The sequence below is a fragment of the Labeo rohita genome, chromosome 13 (genome assembly GCF_022985175.1).
Source record: "Labeo rohita strain BAU-BD-2019 chromosome 13, IGBB_LRoh.1.0, whole genome shotgun sequence".
NCBI lineage: Eukaryota > Metazoa > Chordata > Actinopteri > Cypriniformes > Cyprinidae > Labeo > Labeo rohita.
The window spans coordinates 31,734,986-31,759,632 of record NC_066881.1 but is presented as its reverse complement, the minus strand read 5'-3'; the positions used below and the strand labels follow the sequence as shown (position 1 = coordinate 31,759,632).

The 24,647-nt window shown below is 35.5% G+C and overlaps 1 protein-coding gene and 1 long non-coding RNA gene across 5 annotated transcripts; one reads left to right on the top strand and one right to left on the bottom strand.

Moving 5' to 3' along the window:
* Window positions 1–497: 497 nt before the first annotated feature.
* Window positions 498–7,124, bottom strand: LOC127175517 (uncharacterized). Its single transcript, XR_007829000.1, has 3 exons — window positions 7,060–7,124; window positions 5,211–5,409; window positions 498–858 (listed from the first exon to the last, which is right to left on the bottom strand). It is a non-coding gene; the product is annotated as an uncharacterized LOC127175517 (long non-coding RNA).
* Window positions 7,125–8,473: 1,349 nt separating this feature from the next.
* Window positions 8,474–24,641, top strand: fndc5a (fibronectin type III domain containing 5a). Of its 4 annotated transcripts, none has more exons than XM_051126629.1 (6): window positions 8,474–8,847; window positions 15,063–15,178; window positions 15,320–15,518; window positions 15,617–15,706; window positions 15,807–15,940; window positions 21,839–24,641. In XM_051126629.1, exons 1-6 carry the CDS (start codon window positions 8,778–8,780, stop codon window positions 21,893–21,895), a joined length of 666 nt encoding a protein of 221 aa, XP_050982586.1. In that variant the 5' UTR covers window positions 8,474–8,777; the 3' UTR covers window positions 21,896–24,641. The 4 variants fall into 4 exon arrangements, with proteins under 4 accessions (XP_050982586.1, XP_050982589.1, XP_050982588.1 ...); XM_051126632.1 differs by having other exon boundaries at window positions 15,807–15,978; XM_051126631.1 differs by having other exon boundaries at window positions 15,807–15,982.
* The last annotated feature ends 6 nt before the right edge of the window (window positions 24,642–24,647 follow it).

The following is a 24,647-nucleotide window of genomic DNA, read 5'->3' as shown; positions in this document are numbered from 1 at the left end:
AATACTTCAACTATTTTAAGCGAGAAAGAGAAATGTCTTGCAAACAAGCTGAAATAAAATTATATATATATATACACATATTATTGCTTTCAGTTTTAATTTTAATGTTGTTTTTGTATTTTTTAAAATATGTTCATATAGCTTTATTTGTTTAGTTTTAGTTATTTTAATACTTCAACTATTTTTAGTGAAAAGAGAAATGTCTTGCAAACAAGCTGAAATAAAATTATATATACATATATATTATTGGTTTCAGGTTTAATTTTAACATTGTGTTTTTGTATTTTTTGTATCATTTTTTAAAATACGTTCATATAGCTTTGTTTAGTTTTCGTTATTTTTACTTCAACTATTTTAAGCAAAAAAAGAGGAATTCAGCAAACAAGCTATATTTCAAGATAATGAAAACATGATTTTGGTTTTAGTTAACAGTAACCCTGATTCACAAAACCATACAGTATGGGATTCATGAAGAAAGAAAGGAAGTTTGGGATCGTGAGAGTGCAAAAGAGCAATTCACGATCCAAATATAGAAACAGCAACTGTATCCACATTAAATGATTAATATACTGAATGATTAATAAGGTCAGTTCTGCATCACAGGTACAGTGTTGAGCAGAAACTCTTTTCTTACTGTTCAGGACGATGGCACTTTTAATGTTTCCTCCCTCTGCGTGAGTTTAGCAGAAGCTTATGTAATTGTTTTCTGTGAGATTTGAAAGCGGGACAGGAACCCCTGCGGGCCGAACATTCCCCATCCAGCTTCACTAGATCTTTGCATCACTTTCATCTCTTTTTAATAGCAGCAGGAGAGCCGGGATGAATGGTAACAGGAGACACGGGTCTGGAGTGTTTACACTGCAGGATAAGAAGTTGAGAAAGTAAAAATAAGTCGAAAAAAAGAACAGAGCTATGGCATGAAATATAAACGGTTGTGTATAAACATTAAAGGATCTAAAAGCATTTTAGTCTAATGATAAATTATGTTCTGATAGTCATAATGACTCATTTAGCAAATGCTTTTAACTAAAGCAGGCGTGATTCCAGAAGTAGGCTATTTTTCTATTTCACTTTCTCCATAGGGTTTTCTGTGGTATAGACTTATAAACCAAACTAACCAGCTCAGAGATAAATCACATAAACTGTGTTTTGGACCAAATTATTTTTGAAAATTTTGAGGAAAAAAATGCATTTTAAGATGCAATGAACTACAGCGTGTATCCCATAAATCCATAAGGTACTGCGAATTAAATAAATTAAAAAAAACAATGGTATAAAATAAACTTACCGACTTCTAGAAATTTAAGATATGTACAAAACATAATACAGTTTATTGCAAAAATATTAATATATAATTACCATTAGCATGCACTTTGTCCATTGTAAACCTACTGACTTCCAGACATGTATTACACAGCTGAGGTCAAATGTTTACACCTTACAGAATCTGCTAATTATGTTAATTATATTACCAAAACAACAGGGATTGTACAAAATGCATGCTATTTTTTATTTAGCACTGACCTGAAGAAGATATTTCACATAAAATACTTTTACTTATAGTCCACAAGAGAAAATAATAGTTGAATTTATAAAAAATGACCCCAGTTTCGAATGAATTTTGTTGTTGTTAATGAGTTCCCTTGTTTGTCCTAAACAGTTAAACTGCCCGCTGTTCTTCAAAAAAATTCTTCAGGTCCTATAACCTATTTTGTCTGCTGGGAAACATGTAAGTATTTTCTGTAGCTTCTGAAGGGCAGTACTATATTAAAAAAAAAAGCATTTTGTTTAAAAAAATAAAAATAAATAACATTTAGCAGAGTCTGCAAGGTGTATGTAAACTTTTGACCACAAATGTATGTATAAAATACAATAATTCTGTGTGAAATACAAATATTAATTATATCAATATATGAATTAAAACTATTAATGCAGTAGTGAGGACAAAATGTAGATTATTTTCCACAAAAAAATAAATCTCTACATCTTCATAAAAGATTTAATAAATTGCTTTTTTTATTTGCTTACTATTACTGCTATGCCACCAAAATGTAACATAATATAGTTTGAGATCCTGTCCTTTTATTAGCCATTTTTCATCAATATTTTTTATTTCATTTCCATAAGAGAAAATCTTTAGATTTAAATTATGCATATCCACTTAAAATTACTTTGCTAAAGGATAACATCACCATTATCAAACGTGGAGCTCAACCTTTCTGAGGTTTTGAAGCACAGGGATGAAGAAGCTTATAAAGGAAAGCTATAAACAGAAAAGCTGTAAAACTATAAAAAAAAAAAAAACATGACATGAATGTGCCATAATGATGATCAGTTACAGATTAACTGACAGATGAATGAATGGAGGACACGCAACCCTTCAGAAACCTGCAGTACGCAAATGGACCATCACAGACCCAATACAGCAGATCAACTGCACAGTAGAGAGAAATAGAACAAAAGGCATACTTTAGTTTCTGTATAACTTGCTTCCATTTAAAATGGCAAGAACTTCATGGTGATTTATTACAAAAACAGTGCTTTGTTTTCATTGCAACTTTTGCTTTTTTCATTCTGTTTCTCACTCGATTCATTAGCAGTGTGCTATAATGAAGCGGCCCATGAGAACTGCTGAGTGGCAGTGACCTTCTTATAGAATGTTCTGGAATGCTCCAGCGATCACATTCAACTCTTTTTTTTTTTTTTTTTTTTTTTTAAAATGGGACCTGTCTATACACTGTACAATCCCTGATTCATTTAGAGAAGTGAACCAGATGTTGAACGCTTGAAATTAGCTCAGCAGAGAGTCTGAAGGTGACTTAAGTGCAAGCACTTGAGCAATTATAAAGTATTTTCTTGGTTTGTCAGCAAATTCTTTCCCTTGAACATGATGATTCTGTATAATAAGATACCTTGTTTTGGCAGCATTGCATGCGTCCTTCATGGAGAAGAAATTAATGAAGCGCAACGAGCTCAGAGATTTTTTTCAGAGCTTGTTGCAATGCATTCATGTCAAGCAAAATTGCAGAAGAGCAAGAAAAATTTTGATTTATGAATATAAATTTATTCTGCATCTATTTTTTCCAATAAAATAGTCCAAGAAATGATCAACAAAATGTGTACAAATTTGTAAAACACTATGATATGGAACAGTTCACCCAAAAATTGACTCACCCTCAGGCCATCCAAGATGTAGATGAATTTGTTTTTTCATGGGAACAGATTTGGAGAAATGTATCACTTTGCTCACCAATGGAACCTCTGCAGTGAATGGGTGCCGTCAGGCTCCAAACAGTTCATAAAAACATCACAATAATCCACACCACTCCAGTCTGTCAATTAACATATTTTGAAGTGAAAAGACTGTGTTTGTAAGAAACAAATCTCTCCAATCTCTCAAATGTTTGAACTCTCATTCTGACGGCACCCATTCACTGCAGAGGATCCATTGATGAGTAGTGATGAAATGCTTAAATTTCTCCAAATCTGTTCCCTTAAAGAAACAAACTCTACATCTTGGATGGTCTGAGGGTATCATTTTTGGATGAACTATTCCTTTAATATTAACTGCTCCTTTAAAATGAACATTACCTATTCCCTTAAAATTAAAGTGCAGAAATGACTCTTACACTGCTGCCTGGCAGCTTCTCTTCTGTGAAACTGAATATTCTGTGATTCTCCGTTTGATTTCCACAGATGTTCGAGGTCTAATGGGGTTTGAAGGCTCATTTGTGCTTCGTTTGGGTTACATAATAAAGTGACACAAACTCAGACTCATTCTTTCAGTGAAATGAGACCTGACTTTACCATCAGTGCACATTTGCATCTTTCTACACTTCAGAATATTTCAATTCCACCAGAAATAACCAGCGATATGCAGCATGAATGAATAAAAATATAAAACCAAGGACTACATAAAGCAAAACAACCAAACTATGCTAGATTTTACAGATATGCACATGCATATGCCATAGGCTACACACAAACATATATGCATACTTAAGCATATACACAAAACTTTGCATTTCATAAATCAATGAGCTATTGGATTGCCTCATTCCAGAATCTCATTTGGATTCACTTACATAAGAAATGCATGAGGAATACATGAGATATTGATAGCAGGGCGCAATTATGCCATAAAAAAAAAAAAAAAAAAAAACACATTTAAATTGTCTTACCAAATACTATTTTACTTTTACCAGATGAAGAGCTACAAACTCGATCATAACGCACAATGTTTTCATTTACTGTAACAGGCATTTTGAAGTGCAGCTCGTCATTTTTACTAGTTAGCAGTAAACCAGTTACATACTTCGGAGCACGAAGCGCAAATCTTCTGATATGGATCTGAACTTCGGAGCGGGTTTGCGAATCTTTTGGTTCAGATCAGGACTTCGGAATGGGTTCGCGAATCATTTTGCCAATTGAATGATTCGCGATCCACGCTCCGAAAGCCCGATCTGAAATGATGGTTTGTGAATCTTTTGCATAACCACAGTTTTACAAATACCATAGGTACCATTGTTAAACTATGGTTAGTGTAGCAAAACCATGGTTAATTTGTGGTTTTCATGGTTTAACTATAGCAACCATGCTGTTTTTTTTTTCATCTTAAGAAGACTTAGGATGAATATAGATTTGCAGTTGTCACTGTTTTAGTATTAACAGAACTTTGGATAATTTCTGTGTATTTTGTTATATATTAAAATATATTATTCTTAGAAGTTGTAAATAAAGCAAAGATTATTGGAGGGTTTTTTGTTTTGTTTTGTTTTGTTAACAAGAAAACACTACTTCAGTCCTTCAAAATTTCGCATTTAATTAAAAGTTACTTGCCGTTTCTTAGTAATCATTTGTGTAGTTTACTAGCAGTTTCTGGGTAAAAATAAGTGTTCCATAAATTTAATAAAGACCACAGTGCAACACTCACCATACACAATATGTCACACACCTGCTGGAACACACAACACACACACACACACACACACACACACACACACACGACAGTCAGTAATTCCAAAACAAAGTTAAAAAGATAAAGGAAGTATGATGTCAGCACTTCTGTGTACTTCCTGTTACCTCTGTACAGCAAAGCATGACACTACAATTCTGCCTCAAGAGTCCTGCCCTCACACACACTCATCTGTTCATGCAAACCAACACATACAGACACACACTGTTTTGGAAGCAGACAGTAAGAGACTCACGCTTCCTGATGTTGTGAGTCATGATGTCAGGAGTTCGGGTGGCCCGAATCACACTGGAGACAGCGAGAGGTAAAGGCCGCCGGGTACAAGGAGAATCACTCTGGCTCGTTATATAACAACTCAAAGCGCTGATATGATGGAGAGTGAGAGACACGCAAGAGATTCGCTGTTCCCTTCTCTGTTCACTAAATTCTGGATCCTGCAAAAAAGCCAGAATATTAAAAAACAAAAAAACTTGTTAAATTTCAAATAATTAAATTACATTTCAAATAATGTATTTATTGAATATGATGTGCATCTGAATCTTCATATTGCATGAGAATAAATAATTCTGAAGTGACATTAAAATACATATTCTATTTAGTCTTTCAATTAAAAATGAGGCATTACGATCCACTGCTATTTTATTATCATTGATTACTATTATAGTTTTTATTAATAATTTGAATTTGTTTTTATTATTTCCTTTTTTCCTTTTTCATTTTACTTGTAGTTTTGGTCATTTTGTTGTGTATATTTGTGATTTGTATTAGTTCTTTTATATATCATACATTTTTTAAACAATATATTTTTATTTCAGTTTTAGTTATGAAATGAGAAATGTTTTAGCAACTAGCTGAAATAAAATAAGCTTGAGGGGTTTTTATTTTATTTCAGAAACCAATTTTTACGGTTTTAGTAAACTATAATAACTCTGATAAAAGGGTTAAAATGAGGCATTAAGAGCCACTGCTATTTTATTATTATTATTATTATTGATTACTATTATAGTTTTTATTTATATTTTGCATTTGTTTTTATAATTTCCTTTTTGCATTTTTTAATTTTAGTTGAAGTTTTGGTCATTTTGTTGTGTATATTTGTGATTTTTATTTGTGTTTTTTTTTTTTTTTTTATGTATCATACAATTTGTAAATAATATATTTTTATTTCAGTTTTAGTTGAGAAATGTTTTAGGAACTAGCTAAAATAAAATAAGCTTAAGGGTTTTTTAGTTATTGTATTTCAGAAATCAATTAGTATGGTTTTAGTAAACTATAATAACCCTGATTAAAGGGTTAAATTGAGGCATTAAGATCCAGATTAAGATACGGTTTTATGGTCTATAATAACCCTGATAAAACACACAATTATAAATGAATTAGCAAAATTTGGTTTAAATGCAAACTTCCTAAAATGTTTCATGCCATCTACTCCATTTGGATCTAATTGAATAATTAAAGACAAAATAGTGTGATATTAAATATTTAGGATGTTCAATAAGGCTAAGTAAGCTGTGAAGAAAAGCTGGTCGCTTGTGCAGTCTGTCACTGTGAGGCAAATCCAGACTGATTTAATTTTTCGAGCTCTTGTGTAAGACGCTGGAAGAAATCTCCCACAGGCTGACATTTCCATAGAGAAGATGTCCAAGTCTCTCATCCGTATGTGTTTCTGCATGTATCTGTAGTGCTGCTGGAGTGTCAGAGCAAACACCTGTGAATGACTTCAGTAATGAGATTATACTGCGCTTGTCAGTCATCATCATCAGGCCTCATGCTGAAGAAGAGCTAGACAGCACAAATGGATATTGTCTGTGAAATAATCAGTACTATTACTTTTGGATGGACTGAAATCGTAAAGTCTGTACATGCATTTTTCATTCACAAAGACTGCTGCTGCGCCATTATTTGATTTAATTGTTTTCCGTGGAAGTCTATTTTCGTGCTATCAGCTATTTCAGATAATCCGGCTCTAAATTAGAAGCGGTCGCTTTACATGTCAGTCAGGTAGTCTTATCCCGTCTAAGTGGCCATTTTTGGCCAGAATAAGCTGCAATGTAAAAGAGATAAAAGTAAAAATCAGTACTTACATGCAAAGCATCGACTTGAAGATGAACTGCATCAGAAAACAGTTAGAAATCATTTCTTCTTCTGTAGAAATGCCTAAAGACACAAGTGGTCACAAAGAAGCACTGACTCAAAAAAAAAGCAGATAATCATGAAAAAAAAAGAAAACATTTTCACACTAAAGAAAGTTAAATAATGTTAGATCTAACAAGCAACCCAACTAGATTTAGTTCTTGGGTAAAATGTAATTAAATTAAATTGTGTTGCTTTATTATTTTTAAAATTATTATAGAATCACTAACCTCATTTTTCTGGCCTAGAATATCCCAGAATATTGCATATATTAATATTAATATGGTGCATGAATATAAATAGCCATAACATTTTGTGCATGTAATTGTGGGCATTGTATGTAGGTCAAAAGAGTTAAACAAAATTAAATAAAATTTAATTAAAATAAATTAAAATAAATAATTAATGAAATAATAAAAATAAAATAAAATATTAAATGTAATTAAATAAAAAATAAAACATTGATAGATAAACAAAATAAATAATTTAAAATGTAAAAGTACACTGTAAAAAATAAAACAAACACAATTTGTTGAGTCAGCTTAAAATAATGTTACCCCGCTGCCTTAAAATTTTAAGTTCAGTCAACTAAAATACGTTTAGTCAACTTGAAATAAGTTTAGTCAACTTGAAATGTTAAGCTGTACTAAGTAACAACAAAGATATTTGTGTTTGCTAAACTTAACAGATGGGTAAGTAGCCCAGCTGCCTTAAAATTTTAAGTTGATTCAACTCAAATATCTAAGTTGTCACTTAGTATAATTTAACATTTCAAGTTGAATAAACTTTCTTTGAGTTGACTGAACTTAAAATTTTAAGGCAACCAGGTTACAAATTATTTTAAGTTAACTCAACAATTAGTTTTTTATAGTACTATATAAAGTGATAAATAAAATAATGAAATATAAAATAATCTTTTATTTTTTAAATTATAATAGAATCACTGACCTCATTCACCTTCCCTAAAATATCCCAGAATATTGCATATATTAATATTAATATTAATATGGTGTGTGAATATGAATAAACATTTTGTGCATGCAATTGTTGGCAATGTATGTAGGTCAAAAGGATTAAAAATAAATTTAATAAAATAAAAAATAATAAATTAAAATAAATAATAAATAATTAATGAAAAAATAATAAACATACAATAATAAAATGTATAAATATAATAAATAAATAAATAAATAAATACAAGCAAAAATATTAAAATAAAATAAATTATACACCACCAAATCAAACTGGATGAAAGTACCGATAAAAAAAAAAAACAAAAAACAGATGCATCTAAGAATCAGAGTGTACGTATGAGAGAGAGAGAGAGAGAGAGAGAGAGAGAGAGATGCCACAGGCTCACCACACACTCCTTCAGTCAGTTTTTTCGAGCCTCTCCAGACTTGCAGGTACATGACATCCGTATGTAAAACCGCAAAGACAAAAGAGGCTTCGTTTGAATGTCTCCATCTCAGCATCCGCTGTGCAGAACGATGTAAGTCGTCGCACGGGTCTAATGACGGGCTGATGCGGGGCTGATGTGGAGCGGTCCGCGGTATTGAACCGCCGCTGTCCGCGGTGCTGAAATCGAGCGCTTCGGTCCCACGGCGACATTCATCGACGTGAATGCGAGACCAGCGGAGGACATTCATATCTAGCCTGCGTGGAAAGGATGAGGAGGGTTTTCATGCCCACACCGCTGCTCATATTGAGCTGTTTCGGAGCGTCGTGGGTCTTGGCTGGTAAGTTTACAAGATTGCATTCCATCAATACTAATGGGGCATTTATGGGGACTGTTGCACATCCTTTTAAGTATGACATCCGATGAGGCATTGCGAGATAGTTGTGGTCACATGTGGCATGTGTAATGATGTGATGTCTGAACCTTTGCGGGCAGCCTGGGAAAATATAAAGCATGCAATTTTTTTGGTCAGAAGCAAAAGCAGATGCCATGCTGGATGTGGAGCACCGAACCGAAATATTATGGCAATAATACACACCTGTTGCATCATAACACAGTTGCTTGCATGCAGTGCATCATTAATCTCGTTGTGTGTATGCTAACTGAAATTGTGCATATTTTTTTTGCAATATTCAATATTAATCTAGATGATTTGGCATGAAAATAAAAATCAATAAATACATTTTATTTAATTAATTCAGTTAAATTAAAAAATGCATTTAAATTAACTATTAAATTAAATAATACATTAAATTAAAAAAAAAAAAAAAAAACATAAAATATGACATGAGAATATCATCAAAATGCAATTACAGAAAGACAATGATTCTTTAGTGATTCTGTCCTGCATAAACCTGTCACCTAATTTAAGCCCAAACCCATAAAGACGCTTCTTCTCATGCAGACGATGTCTGCAAAATAATAAATCCAAACTACAGCTGACACATTAACTTATGGGGCTGTAAATTTTACATCTTAATGCACCATATTCAAGCCCTAGTAAAAAAAAAGCCATGAATCAGGACGTAAACAAGCTTCTGGCAGCTGCGACCGTCAGACCTTGATGCTTTTAGAGACTCAAGTGACAGGAGAAACTCAAAGGTTGAGCTTTTAGAAAACATGTGCGAGTTTACTCTAAGGAAGAGCATTAAACACTGAAATGAATCTGTGGCAAAGATGAAGAGTGAGTTGGAGAGAGAAATGCAAAAAAGGCCAAAACACAAGGCTGAGCAGATCAGGTCAGCACAGTAAAAATAATATGATGTGATGAATGGCCTAAAGGAGTGGCTTACCCAAAAATGCACTTTATGTCACTATTTGGTCCATATGGCTAGTGCAATAAATATTCTGAAGTCATATGATGAGGCATAGACCGAAAGCGAGGTATTACTTATATACTTTACAATCTTTACATGCCGTTTTTTGTTTACTCAGTGTAAATCTGGCATGAATGTGGTCCAGGACACTTTCCTTCCAAACAAATTCCCACTCACTTCCTCTATGTTTCCATAGCAACCAAGCACAAACCTACAGTATGGAGCTTCTAATTTGAATATTTTCTTATGAAGCAAGTGCAGTTTCTCCATTTTCCTCTTTCAAACACACACACACTACTACCTGGGTTATTAGTGACCCTGGTCCACAGAACCAGTCATAAGTGTACATTTTTAGAAATTGAGATTTTTACATAATCTGAAAGCTGAATAAATAATTTTTCCGTTTATGTATGACTTGTTAGGACAGGACAATATTTGACCGAGATACAACTATTTGAAAATCCGTAATCTGAGGGTGCAAAAAAAAAACAAAAAAAACACAAATCTAAATATTGAGAAAATCACCTTTAAACTTGTCCAAATGAAGTTCATAGCAATGCATATAACCAATCAAAAATTACATTGATATATTTCCGGTAGGAAATTTACAAAATATCTTCATGGAACATGATCTTTACTTAATATCCTAATGATTTTTGGCATAAAAAAAAAAAAAAAAAAAAAAAAAAAAAAAAAAAAAAAATGAATTTGACCCATACAATGTATTTTTGGCTATTGCTACAAATATACCCATGCAACATAAGACATGATTTTGTGGTCCAGGGTCACATGACTGTTGACTAAAGCTAAAACAAACAATTTCATATATTTTTTCACGTTATTGTTAACTATTAAACATAGTTAACTAATTAAAAACTATTTAAAAAAATCATTCAGTAATTGAAATAAAACTGAAATAAAATATACATTTTAGATGAAAAATTTAAACGGTAACACTTTACATTGAGGTTCATTAGTTTACTACTTTAGTTAACGTGAACTAAGAATGAACAATACTTCTACAGCATTTATTAATTTTAGTTAAATGTTAATTCTAGTATTTACTAATGCATTATTAAAATCACAAGTTGTGTTTGTTAACATTAGTTAATGCACTGTGAACTAACATGAACAACAATAATTGTATTTTTATGAACAAGCATTAACAAAGATTAATAAATAGTTTAATAAATGTATTGTTCATTATTTGTTCATGTTAGTTAATACATTAATTTATATTAACTAATGGAAGCTTATTGTAAAGTGTTACCACCATTTCAGATAATTTTATTTATTTATTAATTTATTTATTTTTTAAGTTAAGCTGAAATAAAGTCAAAAATATCTATTTGATGAAATAAAAAACTAAGGAAAATTAGATATGCTGCCTGAAATATGCTTAATTTAAAGCACTAAAATTACAAACGGTAAATAAATATTAAAATAAAAAATAAAAATGTATAGTAATATTTTTGTGATTCTTATGTACAGATCTTGCTTCCCTTAAAGCACAAGATCAGTGTTATTAACTATTAAAAATAGTTAACTAATAAAAATATTAAAAACTGCTTTCAGTAATTTAAATAAAGATTAAATAAAATATAATTTTTTGATGAAAAAGTGTACCAAAACTAAAAGTGAAATAAAATTACTGAAATCTAAATAGTAGAAAAAAAGTGCCACGTATCGTGCGAGGAAGGGGCGAACGAAGACGAAGGTCAAAGATAAAGTCTTAAATTCCACAGGTAATTCCAAAACAGGTAAATCCACAGGAGGAGGGCAGATACACGCATACGTTGACGAGACCGGACACCAAACACTGAACAGAATGCAACTTATCAAGACAGGTGATAATGATGAAATTAAATGAGGCACAGGTGAAACAAGGTAAACTAATGATGATTAAATGAGGACAGGAAACAGGAACAACCAAATATGGGCACAAGAGGGAGAAACCAACATAAACAGTCCACAGGGGTGTGACAAAAAGAAAGAGAGAAAATGGCTAAAAATTAAACTAAAATTAAAATGAGAACTAAAAATATAAAAGCTGAAAGCTAATTCAAAATATTAATAAAAACTCTAATGGTATAAAATAACACTGAAACTAAACCACAAAGAGGAAAGGCTCCCATTGTATTTCTCTATTGCCTGGCAACTGTAAATAGTCTACAACTAATGAACTGTATTGTTTTGTGTCATGAACATCCCTTACCTGTGATAAATTCACTGTAACGGCTGCTTGCAGCTAATTGCTTTGTGTTAAGGCAAGACTATAATCAAATTCCCCAGCTGAACATTCACTCAAAAGCCTCTTTTATTTTGTTTTGTCTTTAGTGCATCATCTTGATCTGTTTTTCTATGTTGGGTCGTTCTTTATTTTCAGTCTTAATTGATTTTGTCTGAGATTAAACAACCTAGAATTCAACTAATATAATCAATTTGAAGTGTTGCATCAATAATGTTTTGTAATGAATTAAATACATATGTCCATAAATAAATCTACTGATTTCTAAATCAATGTCTAAACAACAGTGTGCATGAAGTTAAGTGTACTGTATGTGTTTATATATTTCTCCCATCTTCTACATCTATGCGGGATGCTTCATTTATAATTCAACAGCATGTGAATGCTATTGCTCCCAGAATGCCTTTCTACAGCCTGTATTGAAGCATATTTCCTGCAAGCGTCAAGTAGGAGATACTGTATGTGTCTAAGCGAGCTATTTTGCCTGAAATACACTCTACAGATGCGTAAGCTACGCAAGCCTGATTTTATGCGTCATCTACATGTGTCACAGCACAATTTAGAAGACAAATGCATGTATGCATTCTGTAATGGGCACTATAGCACGCATTAGCATAAACTGTCATTTGCACGGCCATTTTTCAAGGTTGAAGAGAATCGTGGTACAAGAGAAAGTGGTACAACCATTTAGGGAATTCGTTCTGAATGTGTCTCTCATGTTAATGTAAGTCTCATGAGCCTTAAATACACAATACCGTAAGTAACACTTTTAAACACTAAAATAACAGCTTGCTGTTTGTTAAGGCAAGAAAGAGTCTTTAAAATGTGACTCTGGACCACAAAACCAGTCATAAGGGTCAAAAGATATATTTGAAATTAAGATTTATACATTTTACTATTTAAAATAACTGTTTTTTATTTAAGTACATTTTAAAATGTAATTTTTTCCAACAGCATTTATCTGAAATATAAATCTTTTGTAACAATATAAATGTCTTTAACATCACTTTTGATCAATTTAAAACATCCTTGCTAAATATAAGTGTTCATTTCTACCCCATTTCTATATCTTCATTTGTTCCCAATTATTTCATAAAAGGAAAAGAAGTGCTTAGTTTGTAAAATTTGCTTACTACAGCCAACTCAACTCAGTCAATCTTAATAAATGTGTGAATGTCCATCACTTCATTTTAGGGTTTCAGAGACCCCTTGCATCCAATACGATTGCAATAATTTTTCACATACTAAGACTTTCTGCTTTCACTATAGCAATATAATACAACATATAGGCAAGGAGCTTCAACCTTATATGCATGAAAATTTGATCTGTGGTGCCATAAATTGTACCGGATTCACTGATGGTGGGCGAGTTTCTCACACATTGTTCCCTCCTAAACGGCTTCATAACCATGTCCTCTTACATCTAGAAATAGAGTTTACATACAGTGTGAAATAGTGAAGTCTAAAGGGTAGAAAAGAGAAACAACAGCACTTGCGCTCTATGAAGACATAGGCTTCATAGGAGAATTGAAATAAAATATCCATAAAATAACATGCAACACAAATATGCAACAAAACCACTAAAAGTTTAAGTAAAACAAAATAAAAATGCATATGCATAACTTGACAAAAGTATAACTCATAAGTACCACTTATTTTAGATTTATTTTAAAAAATGGACCAAAAAAAAACATCAAAATGACAAAAACAGAACAAAAGTACCACATATATTAGATTTATTTTTAAAAATGGACAAAAAAGACAAAAACAGAATAAAATTACTAAAACTTTATTAACTGTAATAAATGAAACAAAATTAAATTAAACAAATTAAAAATTAAACAAATAATAAAAAATTAAACAAAACTAAAACAATAAATAAAAATAATTAATGCAACATTTAAAAAAAATAAAATCATAAATAATATTTTGGATTATATGCTACTTGCAAACAATGAAACGTTATGTTAGCATCTGTTAATTTTCAGAAGAGGAAAGCAGATCATACAGAGAGTTTTTGTTCACAGAAAACTTTTTTTAAAAAATGACAAAACAAAAAAAAAATGACAAAAACTTTAAAATTAAATTGAAAATAAAAATCTAAAAACTATAATAAAATATAAAAATAACAAGATTGTTTGTTAAATGCTACTTAAAGGGTGACAAAACACTACAGTTTTTTTTTTTTTTGTTTGTTTGTTTTTTTGTGCTATGTTAACAAACATTTGTGTTGCAAATGATCAAAGAGGATGTTAGCATCGGTTAATTTTCAGAGCACCACAATGTCTGTCATATATTTCAAATTTTACTCTTAATTTTTTTATATTTATATAATTATAACATACACTACCATATGGAATAATTAAAATGTTTTAATATATGTGAAAGAAGTCTTTTGTGCTCACGAAGGCTGCATTTACCTGATCAAAACACAGTAAACACAGTAAAAATATTATTAGAATTTAAAATGACTGTTTTCAATATGAATATACTTTAAAATGTAATTTATTCCTGCAACGCAATGTTGAATTTTCAGCCTCATTACTGCAGTCTCCAGTGTCACATGATCCTTCAGAAATCATTTATTATATTTATATTACGCAGAACAGGTCAAACTTAAGTATCATTAAACTCTTCATATTGTTACATACAGATACATTATTACTTGAAAATGAAATTTGTAAATTACTTACCCTAATGTCCTTCCAATCCTTCGTGCTATTATTGTTTCTTTGGGACTTTAATGTTCTTGCAGCTCTTTGCACTGATGAATCACACAATAAGACCAGGAATGTGCATGAAAAAGTAAATAAAGAAAATGTTTTAATTTCAAAGATTTTACTGAAAACTGGACAGACTGTAAAGTTTGAGCTCACTGTAGTTATGCAATCATCTGCATGCACCGACTGGATTCCTCTTTGTTTTCCTCAGACAGTTTGGCTGCTCCAGTGAACGTGTCCATCAGAGATCTAAAGGGCAGCTCTGCTGTGGTGACATGGGACATCCCGGACGGAGAGCCAGTCATCGGCTTCGCCATCACACAACAGGTACTCAAAACATCAGAGAGAGAGAGAAAAGGTCACATACTCAGCACTCTATATATAGCATGTTCATTACAAAGCATCTGGTTAGAGAGAAAAGTGAAGAGAATGCATTTGGTTAAATACTGTATTATCCATCTATAACAGAAAAAAGACGTTCGCATGCTGCGCTTCATCCAGGAGGTGAACACTACCACACGGAGCTGTGCATTGTGGGATCTAGAAGCAGATACGGACTACATAGTGCATGTTCAGTCTATCAGTATAAACGGGCCGAGTCCCCTCAGTGAACCGCTGCATTTCAAAACCCCCAGAGAAGCAGAAACGCAGGCCTCCAAAAGCAAAGGTACTACTGTATTATAAATTTGAATTTTTTAGTATGAATTAAATAATTAATCATCAACATTTGGCACGCCACTAATAGTGTCACCGTGTTTTTCACAGACGAAGTGACCATGGAAGAAGTGGGTCAGAACGCTCAGCTGCGGGCGGGAGAGCTTATCATCATTGTGGTGGTTCTGATCATGTGGGCAGGTGAGTGCACATTCACAACATTCAGATTACCTGCACCAGTCGGTTTCTTGGACGGTATACTGCACATCTGCAGTGTCGCTGTCATTTTTGTCTCTTTCAGGTGTGATCGCGCTCTTCTGCCGTCAGTATGACATCATCAAAGATAACGAGCCCAACAATAACAAGGATAAAGCCAAGAACTCGTCCGAATGCAGCACCCCTGAGCATCCGTCAGGCGGTTTGCTGCGCAGTAAGGTATAACCACTGCCCTGTGAGAGACCAGACAACGCTAGGCAGGTACAATCGTCCCGAATTATAACTCAAATTGTAACCAAAATCCACTAACATATCAATTCATGACATTTATATAAGACGATATAAATACAATTTCCTTATAGTGATCATTAGTTATATATAAAGTCTTAATTCAAAAGGACTATAAACATGCATCTCCCATAATGCATTTCACATTTGATTTCAGTAGTATTATTTTAGTTGAGGTTGAGATACTATAGTATCTCAGCATTTCAATTTAGTTTTTTAAAATTATTTTCCAGTTTAATTAATTTATTTTTTATTTGTAATTATTTTTGAAAATCCTCTTTCAAAAATAAGTCTATATAGTTTTCATTAATTTGTATTTCAGTGTTTCAGTTTTATTAAGTACATCAACTTTAAATGACAATGATCAATATTTCCTTAGAAAGTAGCTAATGTACATAAATGTATGTATGTATGAAAATTATTTTATTTCAAGTATTTTTTTATATTCTATTTCAAGTGTTTAATTTTAGTTAACTCTAAAAAGCCTGATGATATTTTCGTAAGACTATTGAGTAAATTATAATATTGTAACGAGGACGCTGAGGTGGCGTTAGAATCCATATGCGGAAGTTTATTGCAAAGCACAGAAAACATACACGTGTAACCAGGCAGTGGGTCGGTAATCCAGGGGTAATCCGATAAACGTAGTGAGAAACCAGGCAATAATGTCAAACCGTAATATCAGTCCACACAGGCAAACAATCCAATAGGGGAAATCCAAGAAAACAGTAGTCAGAAAACAAAGCAGAATCATACACGTGTAAACAAATCAGGATAATCAGAAAACGCTCGGTAAGGCAGGTAAACTGGCAATACTTCGCGAAGGTGTGAGCACATGGTGAGTCCTTAAGTACTGCCAAACAGGAAGTGGCAGTAGAAGCAGCAGAGGGAGCATGCAGTCAGTATTCGGGTGATGGCTCTCTCTGCTGGCTTGGCATTACAGTACCCCTCCCTCTAGGAGCGACTCCTGGAGCTCGGCGAGGTCGTCCCCGTGGTCGTGGTGCTGGACGATCGGGTCTGGCTCGGTGGAACTCCTCCGTGAGGGAAGGATCCAGAATGTCATTGGCGGCTACCCATGACCTCTCCTCAGGTCCATAGCCCTCCCAGTCCACCAAATATTGGAGCTGACCCCCTCTGCGCCGAGAGTCCAGCAACTCCCTCACCTGATAGGCGGGTAAGCCGTCCACTTCCAGGGGTGGCGGCGGTTCTGGGGCCATCTGGCCGGGGTCAGCCTCCAGGTGGACCGGTTTGAGAAGAGACACATGGAAAGAGGGAGAGATACGGTAGTTAGGAGGAAGCTCAAGCTGGTAGGTTACTTCATTAATTCTTTTCAGAATCTTAAATGGACCTACGTACCTTGGGCTGAGCTTCCTGCTGGGCAGCCGCAGCTTGATGTCCCTTGTAGAGAGCCAGACCCGCTGTCCAGGTTGGTAGGGAGGGTGTGGAAGGCGGCGTCTGTTGGCCTGGATCTCCTGATTCCTTACAGCCCGCTGGAGACGCACATGAGCACTGTCCCACACCCTCTCACTACGCTTAATCCAATCATCAACAGCCGGTACCGAAGAAGGTTCACCAGACCACGGGAACATAGGGGGCTGAAACCCCAGGACACACTGAAAGGGGGTGAGGCCTGTAGAAGAATGGGTGAGTGAGTTCTGGGCATACTCGGCCCAGGGAAGGAACTCTGACCATCTGTGCTGTTCTCTGCTGCAGTATGTACGCAGGTATCGTCCGATCTCCTGATTTAATCTTTCAACCTGCCCATTACTCTGTGGATGGTAACCTGAGGTGAGGCTGACGTTGATGTCGAGCTGTTTGCAGAAAGCCTTCCAGACCTGTGAAGTGAACTGTGTTCCTCTGTCACTTACAATATCCTCAGGTAGACCATACACACGGAAGACATGGTTGAAAAGGGCTAGGGCTGTTTCCATGGATGTGGGTAAACCTTTTAATGGAATGAGACGGCAGGATTTGGAGAAACGATCTATGATTACCAGAATGGTTGTGAATTCTTGGGAAGGTGGCAGATCCGTGACAAAATCTATGGAAAGGTGGGACCAGGGTCGTTGTGGAATGGGTAATGGTTGCAGTAGTCCAGAAGGTAGTTCCTTGGGGGTCTTAGACTGTGCACAGATCTGACATGACTTGACGAATGTAGTAGTGTCAGCGGTCATTGAAGGCCACCAGAATGAGTTTCTCACCAGATGTAGAGTGCGTGATATCCCTGGATGTCCTGCGCTGAGGGATGTGTGGACCCATCGGAGAACTTGTTGACGCATATCTTGAGGTACATAGTGCTTATTGGGTGGACATTGTGGCGGTGGAGGGTCCTGCTCGTACCCTCGCTGAATCTCTTCCATGATATCCCATAAGATGGGAGCCAGAATGACAGTGGGTGGAAGAATGGGTTCTGGTGTGAGAAGATCCATGTGAGGATCATGTTGTCGGGAGAGAGCGTCTGCCTTACTATTCTTGCTTCCAGGTCGATAAGTGACTGTGAAGTTAAATCGAGTGTAGAAGAGGGCCCAACGAGCCTGGCGAGGATTCAGCCTCTTAGCACCCTTGATATACTCAAGATTCTTGTGGTCGGTGATAACCTGGAACGGGTGTTTGGCGCCCTCAAGCCAGTGCCGCCACTCCTCAATAGCGGCCTTCATGGATAGCAACTCCTTGTTACCCACATCATAGTTCCGCTCCGCGCTGGTGAGTTTTCTAGAGTAGAAGGCGCAGGGATGAAGTTTGCCTGGCTGGCCGTGACGTTGGGACAGGATGGCTCCGATACCGCAGTCCGAAGCATCCACCTCCACGACAAACAGCAATTTGGGATCAGGGTGTTTCAAGATAGGGGCGGAAGTGAAGCTTGCTTTGAGCGTGGAGAATGCCCGATCTGCGCCTTCGGTCCAGCAGAGCTTCTTGGGTTTGTTCTTTAGCAGGGATGTGAGTGGAGCAGCAATGGTACTATAGTTACGGATGAATCGGCGGTAAAAGTTAGCGAAGCCCAGGAATCTTTGGAGCTCCTTGATGGTGGATGGTTGAGGCCATTCCGTAACTGCCTGGATTTTGCTGGAATCCATCTTGACCCCCTGGTGGCTGACCTGGTATCCTAGGAAGGATGTCTGGTGGACGTGAAACTCACACTTCTCAGCCTTGACGTACAATTGGTTGTCCAGTAGGCGAGATAGTACAGCACGCACATGGGATACGTGTTCTGCTTCTGTCTTGGAATAAATCAGAATGTCGTCAATATAGGCGATTACAAACTTGTTCATGAAGTCCTTGAAAATCTCGTTTATGAAGGATTGGAAGACAGCTGGGGCGTTGGCCAACCCATACGGCATTACCTGGTACTCATAGTGCCCCCTAGTGGTGAGAAATGCAGTCTTCCACTCATCACCCTCCTTGATCCTGATGAGATTGTATGCGCTTCGCAAGTCAAGTTTGGTGTAAATGGTGGCCTCCCGCAATTGTTCTAAAGCTGGGGGAACTAGAGGCAAAGGGTAACGGAATTTTACCGTGACGTTGTTAAGTCCTCTGTAGTCAATGCAAGGCCGTAGTCCACCATCCTTCTTGTTAACGAAGAAGAAGCCAGCTGCTGCAGGGGATGTAGATACCCGGATGAAACCTGATTCAAGTGCCTCCTCGATGTAGTCCTCCATAGCCTGGTCCTCCATTCGTGATAATGGGTAAACTTTACTTCTGGGTGGCATGGCATTGGGTAGTAAATCAATAGCACAGTCCCAGGGACGATGTGGAGGAAGTTGTGTAGCTTTAACCTTACTGAAAACCTCTGACAAATCTTGATAGTGACTGGGAATGGTAATCTTTATCTTGGTGTCAGGGCTCTCAATGCTTGTGGTGAGACATGGCTGTGGTTGAACGAGGAGACAGTTCTTCTTGCAGAATGGGGACCAGTGAGTCAATTCCCCTTGGAACCAGGAGATGTCAGGATTATGGATAGAGAGCCAGGGGAATCCAAGGATGACCTCGTACTTGGGTGAATCGACCACATACAAGGTAACACTTTCCTGGTGAAGCAGACCAATCCGTAGAGTTATGGTTTTGGTTTGATGGTGGATGCCGTGGTCGATGAGGGTGTCGTTAATGGCCTTGATCTGAATGGGTGGTATGCATGGTTGAGTGGGGATGTTATATTTCTTGACGATATCCTTGTTAATGAGATTCAGTGCAGCCCCAGAGTCAATCATCGCTGTGAGATCGAGAGAGAGAGTATCAGTTCTTATGGTAACCGGTAATGTCAGAGATTTGTACTGTAGTATGGAAAGGTTTTGGATATTTACCCCTGAGGAAGTCTTGGATTTGAGTGGGCATCCACTGATACGGTGGCCTGGTCCACCGCAGTAGAAGCACAAACGGTTAACACGACGTCTAACCCGTTCCTCTTCTGTCAATCTTGAGGGGTTGAGTTGCATGGGTTCGGACGGTGTTTGTTCCGTTGTGGAATCAGAGCCTGTGGGAACGTGACGGTTGCCCTTGTTTGTGCGTTGCTTGGGTGACTGTCTCATGAGATTGTCGATCTTGATTGCGAGGTTGATGAGTTCCGAAAATGATGCATTCTCGCGCCGGCAGGCAAGCTCGGTTTGAAGATCGATGTGAAACATCATTCCATCCACTCTGGGCTGCCAGAGTACGAAACTCAATCGCATAATCTGCTGCTGTACGGTTACCTTGTTTTGCATGAATGATTTGTGTCGAAATATCCCTGCCCCCAGCGGGATATTCGAACACTTCACGAATTTGTAACAGGAAATATTCAACAGATTTTTTGAGTTGGGGATCGGCGTCCCACACCGCCGAAGCCCAATCGAGAGCTTTTCCAGTGAGCAGAGTCATGAGAAACGCACATCTCTTCTCCTCGGACTCAAATCGGTCTTGTTGGTAATCAAAATACAGCTTTACCTGACGAACAAATCCTTTACATTGCTCAGCCGTACCATCAAACTTGTTAGGAAGGGCAAAGCTTACCGTTGACGGCATGGGAGGAGGAAGAGATCGAACGTAGTGCGTCAGGTGTTCGTTGACCGATTGAAGTTTCGTGAGCTGTTCCTGATAACTCTTTAACAGTTCGCTTTGGTAAGCGAACGCCGCTTGCAAGTTGGAAACCTCCGCTGGATTCAAGGGCGGCGAAGTATTCTGTAACGAGGACGCTGAGGCGGCGTTAGAATCCATATGCGGAAGTTTATTGCAAAGCACAGAAAACATACACGTGTAACCAGGCAGTGGGTCGGTAACCAGAAAGCAGTCCGATCTTTCGACAGTCCAGGGGTAATCCGATAAACGTAGTGAGAAACCAGGCAATAATGTCAAACCGTAATATCAGTCCACACAGGCAAACAATCCAATAGGGGAAATCCAAGAAAACGGTAGTCAGAAAACAAAGCAGAATCATACACGTGTAAACAAATCAGGATAATCAGAAAACGCTCGGTAAGGCAGGTAAACTGGTGAATAGAATAGAATAGAATAGAATAGAATAGAATAGAATAGAATAGAATAGCATAGATCTGCTACATATTTTATATGCATATTTTTACTGTTTATTTTTTTTAACACTTTCATATATTGAATGAATTATATATTTTTTATAATTAACAATTGTCTTGCTTCACACTGCATTATAGGATAGCATTCTCTGAGAATGATAAATGTGATCACAGAAGCTGGTTCCATTATGCTGCCTACCTTTTGAAACAGCCTTCGCATCCTTCGTTTTTCATTACTCCACTCATTGCACCATGTTCTCTGCTGATCGCTCCAGGCCGCCCTGCAATCCTCTCACTAACATTAGACATCTGCTTCCACTCTCCGCAGTTCCCCAAGAACAACAACAATAACCGAACGCCATCTGTGAACATTATCAAAGTGTGACAGGAATGGTTTCTACAGTGATTGATTCCGCTTTTACCACACGCCTACAGAATGGCCTTATGTGCTCATCCTCCAAACAGGAAGCAGGAATATTGAATGTTTCCTGAAAACAGCTGGAATAATCCTACGTCTGAAAGAGAGGCCAGAAAGGTGGACTTTCACATAGACCTGCTCTGGCTCCAGCAGTTTGGAGATGAGACCAAATCTGTGGCTGTTCGTGGACAGGAGAAAACCCTCTGAAAGGGGAAAAGACCCTCCTCACGTCTCTTTATCACTTTACAAACAACTGGTGTTGATGAGGAGATTCAAAAACCTTTCTTTTAAACTTGAAAACTCTTGAGCTTTGCTCCTTTATCTGGTTTTCTCTTTTACCCTTTTCAAATAGCATGATATACATTACTCTTCTCGATGGCAATGAAGGCTTTTATAATATAAAAGTAAATCTGTAGTCAGCCACTAAATGCAAGACATACATTTCCAGCTGACAAAAATATGTTCTAAGAATGTTTTGCTAACATTTCCATGGTACAAAAATGTCCTTCAAAACATCAATTTTGGGGGGAATTATGTAAACATTAAGGGAACATTCCATTTTAGAATTTTAGAACATTATGGGAATGTTACTTTTGAATGTTCTCTAAACATTCCGAAACAAATAGTAACATTTTAAAAAATGTCCCTCTAAAACTTTTTTTTTTTTTGGTGCTAACATTATTAAAGACTGCATAGCTCTGAATGAACATTCTATTAACATTACTGGATAAATGTTTGGCTAATGTTCTGGCAAGGTTTTCTTAGTGTTCTGAGAACATTCCTTGTTAGCTGGGTTGGCGTTCAAATGTCTGAAACCACATTAAAAATCTGGGATTTAAAATACTAGTTAAATACATAGTTCTTGAAGGATCTTGAAATATTTCAAACAAAGGAAAGCTATAAAGCGAATAAGAAATATTTAAAATTCTGCACAATTCCTAGACATTAGTCATGTGATTGTTAAGTACACAAGGTTAGATTAGTTCTAATGAAGCTCAAAATCAATGTAGTTAATGTTAACTAAACTGTTAAAATCGTTTTTGGTAATTGTAATTAACCTAAAATGAAACCCAGATTTTAGATTAAAAAATACACAAATCTAACTGAAATAAATGTACATTGTAAAAAACAAACAAACAAAAAAAAACACACACACGATTTGTTGGGTCAACTTAAAATAATTTAAATCACAACTTAGATATTTGGGTTGACTAAACTAAACATTTGGTTTGTTAAACTTAAAAGCTGGGCTTGTTACCCAGCTGCCCTAAAATTGTAAGTTGAATCAATTCAAATATATAAGTTGTCACTTAGTACAACTTAACATTTCAAGTTAACTAAACTTTGTTGAGTTGACTGAACTTAAAAGGCAGCCACGTAACAAATTATTTTAAGTTGACTCAAATAGTTTTTTACAGTGTAGATCCTAAAATTACTTAACCTAAACCTGAAATAAAATAAATTAAAATAAAACAAAAAAAATAATAATAATAATAAAAAAAATTAATCTATATACTATATATATATATACTAAAAAATATTTTGAATAAATACTATAATATAAATAATATAAAACAACACTGCTCTTTGGAATTTTCTTTGGAACATGAAAAAAAAAAAAAAAAAAAAAAGAAATAAATAAAAATAAAAATAAAGAAGTGGTCTCAGACTTTTTGGACTCCACTGTATAATATTGTATAATATTGGTATAATATTGTATAACATTAGTATAATATTGGATGTTGCAGTGGTTAGAAAGACCAATAAGCAGTCCTGAATATGGATGTTTGACATCACCAGGACGCTTCACCCAGCATTCCCTTTCACAAACTCTAAAGCGAAACATTTCAGATGATTCAGATGGCTTGTTCCCTCTCAGGGAAAGAAGTTCATTTCATCCAGAGAATATGTGGCTTATTTTAGACTGGTTGAAATGATTTGACAAAGAGATGAAAGAATGTTGTGGAATAATTTGACTGAAAGCTCTCATTCCAGCATAACGAAGAGACTTTTACTTCTATTTCTGATTGTGTCGTTGTTGTTTACATCTGCAGAGATACTTGACAAACAAAACCGGTAGACTAAACCAGCAGTGCTGAGGGAGATGCTTTAGAACTGTAAGCCTCTCAATTTAAAATAGATGAAATTTAGAAAAAGATACTCTTAGTTACACTTTTATTTAAAAATATAATTAGTTCTGTATTTGTTCCGACACAAAAATTAGGAGCTTGAATGGCTAAATGAACACTCTCATTTAGAGAGAAATATGACGACAAATCAGAATTCATTTATATAACTAACATTTAACTAAATATTTCACTATTAAAAAAGCACTTAAAAATGCGTTGAGGGACTCAAACAGGTCAATTGTGTTCTTTTTTTTTTTTTTTTGTTTTTTAAACCTGAATTAATTGTTAATGTTTGATTATTACTGTATCTCAGTGGGTGATAATGTGACATAAGACTTACAATGTCGGGTTTTTACACTGCCTTGCTACTACGAAAAAGTTTTTGGACAAGCTATTGAAACCGGCTGAGCTACACTCAAAAAAAGGTTTAAATTTAAGATTTATGTTTTTGAACTGCATATACAATTTCTGTAGTATAGTTTTTCTTCTATGATAAAAGGGATTGTATTAGGGCTGGGTATTTTAAAACATTTGAATAGTGTTTCTGTTAGTTCTACATGTTCTCATTATGATGGTTTAAATTATTTTAA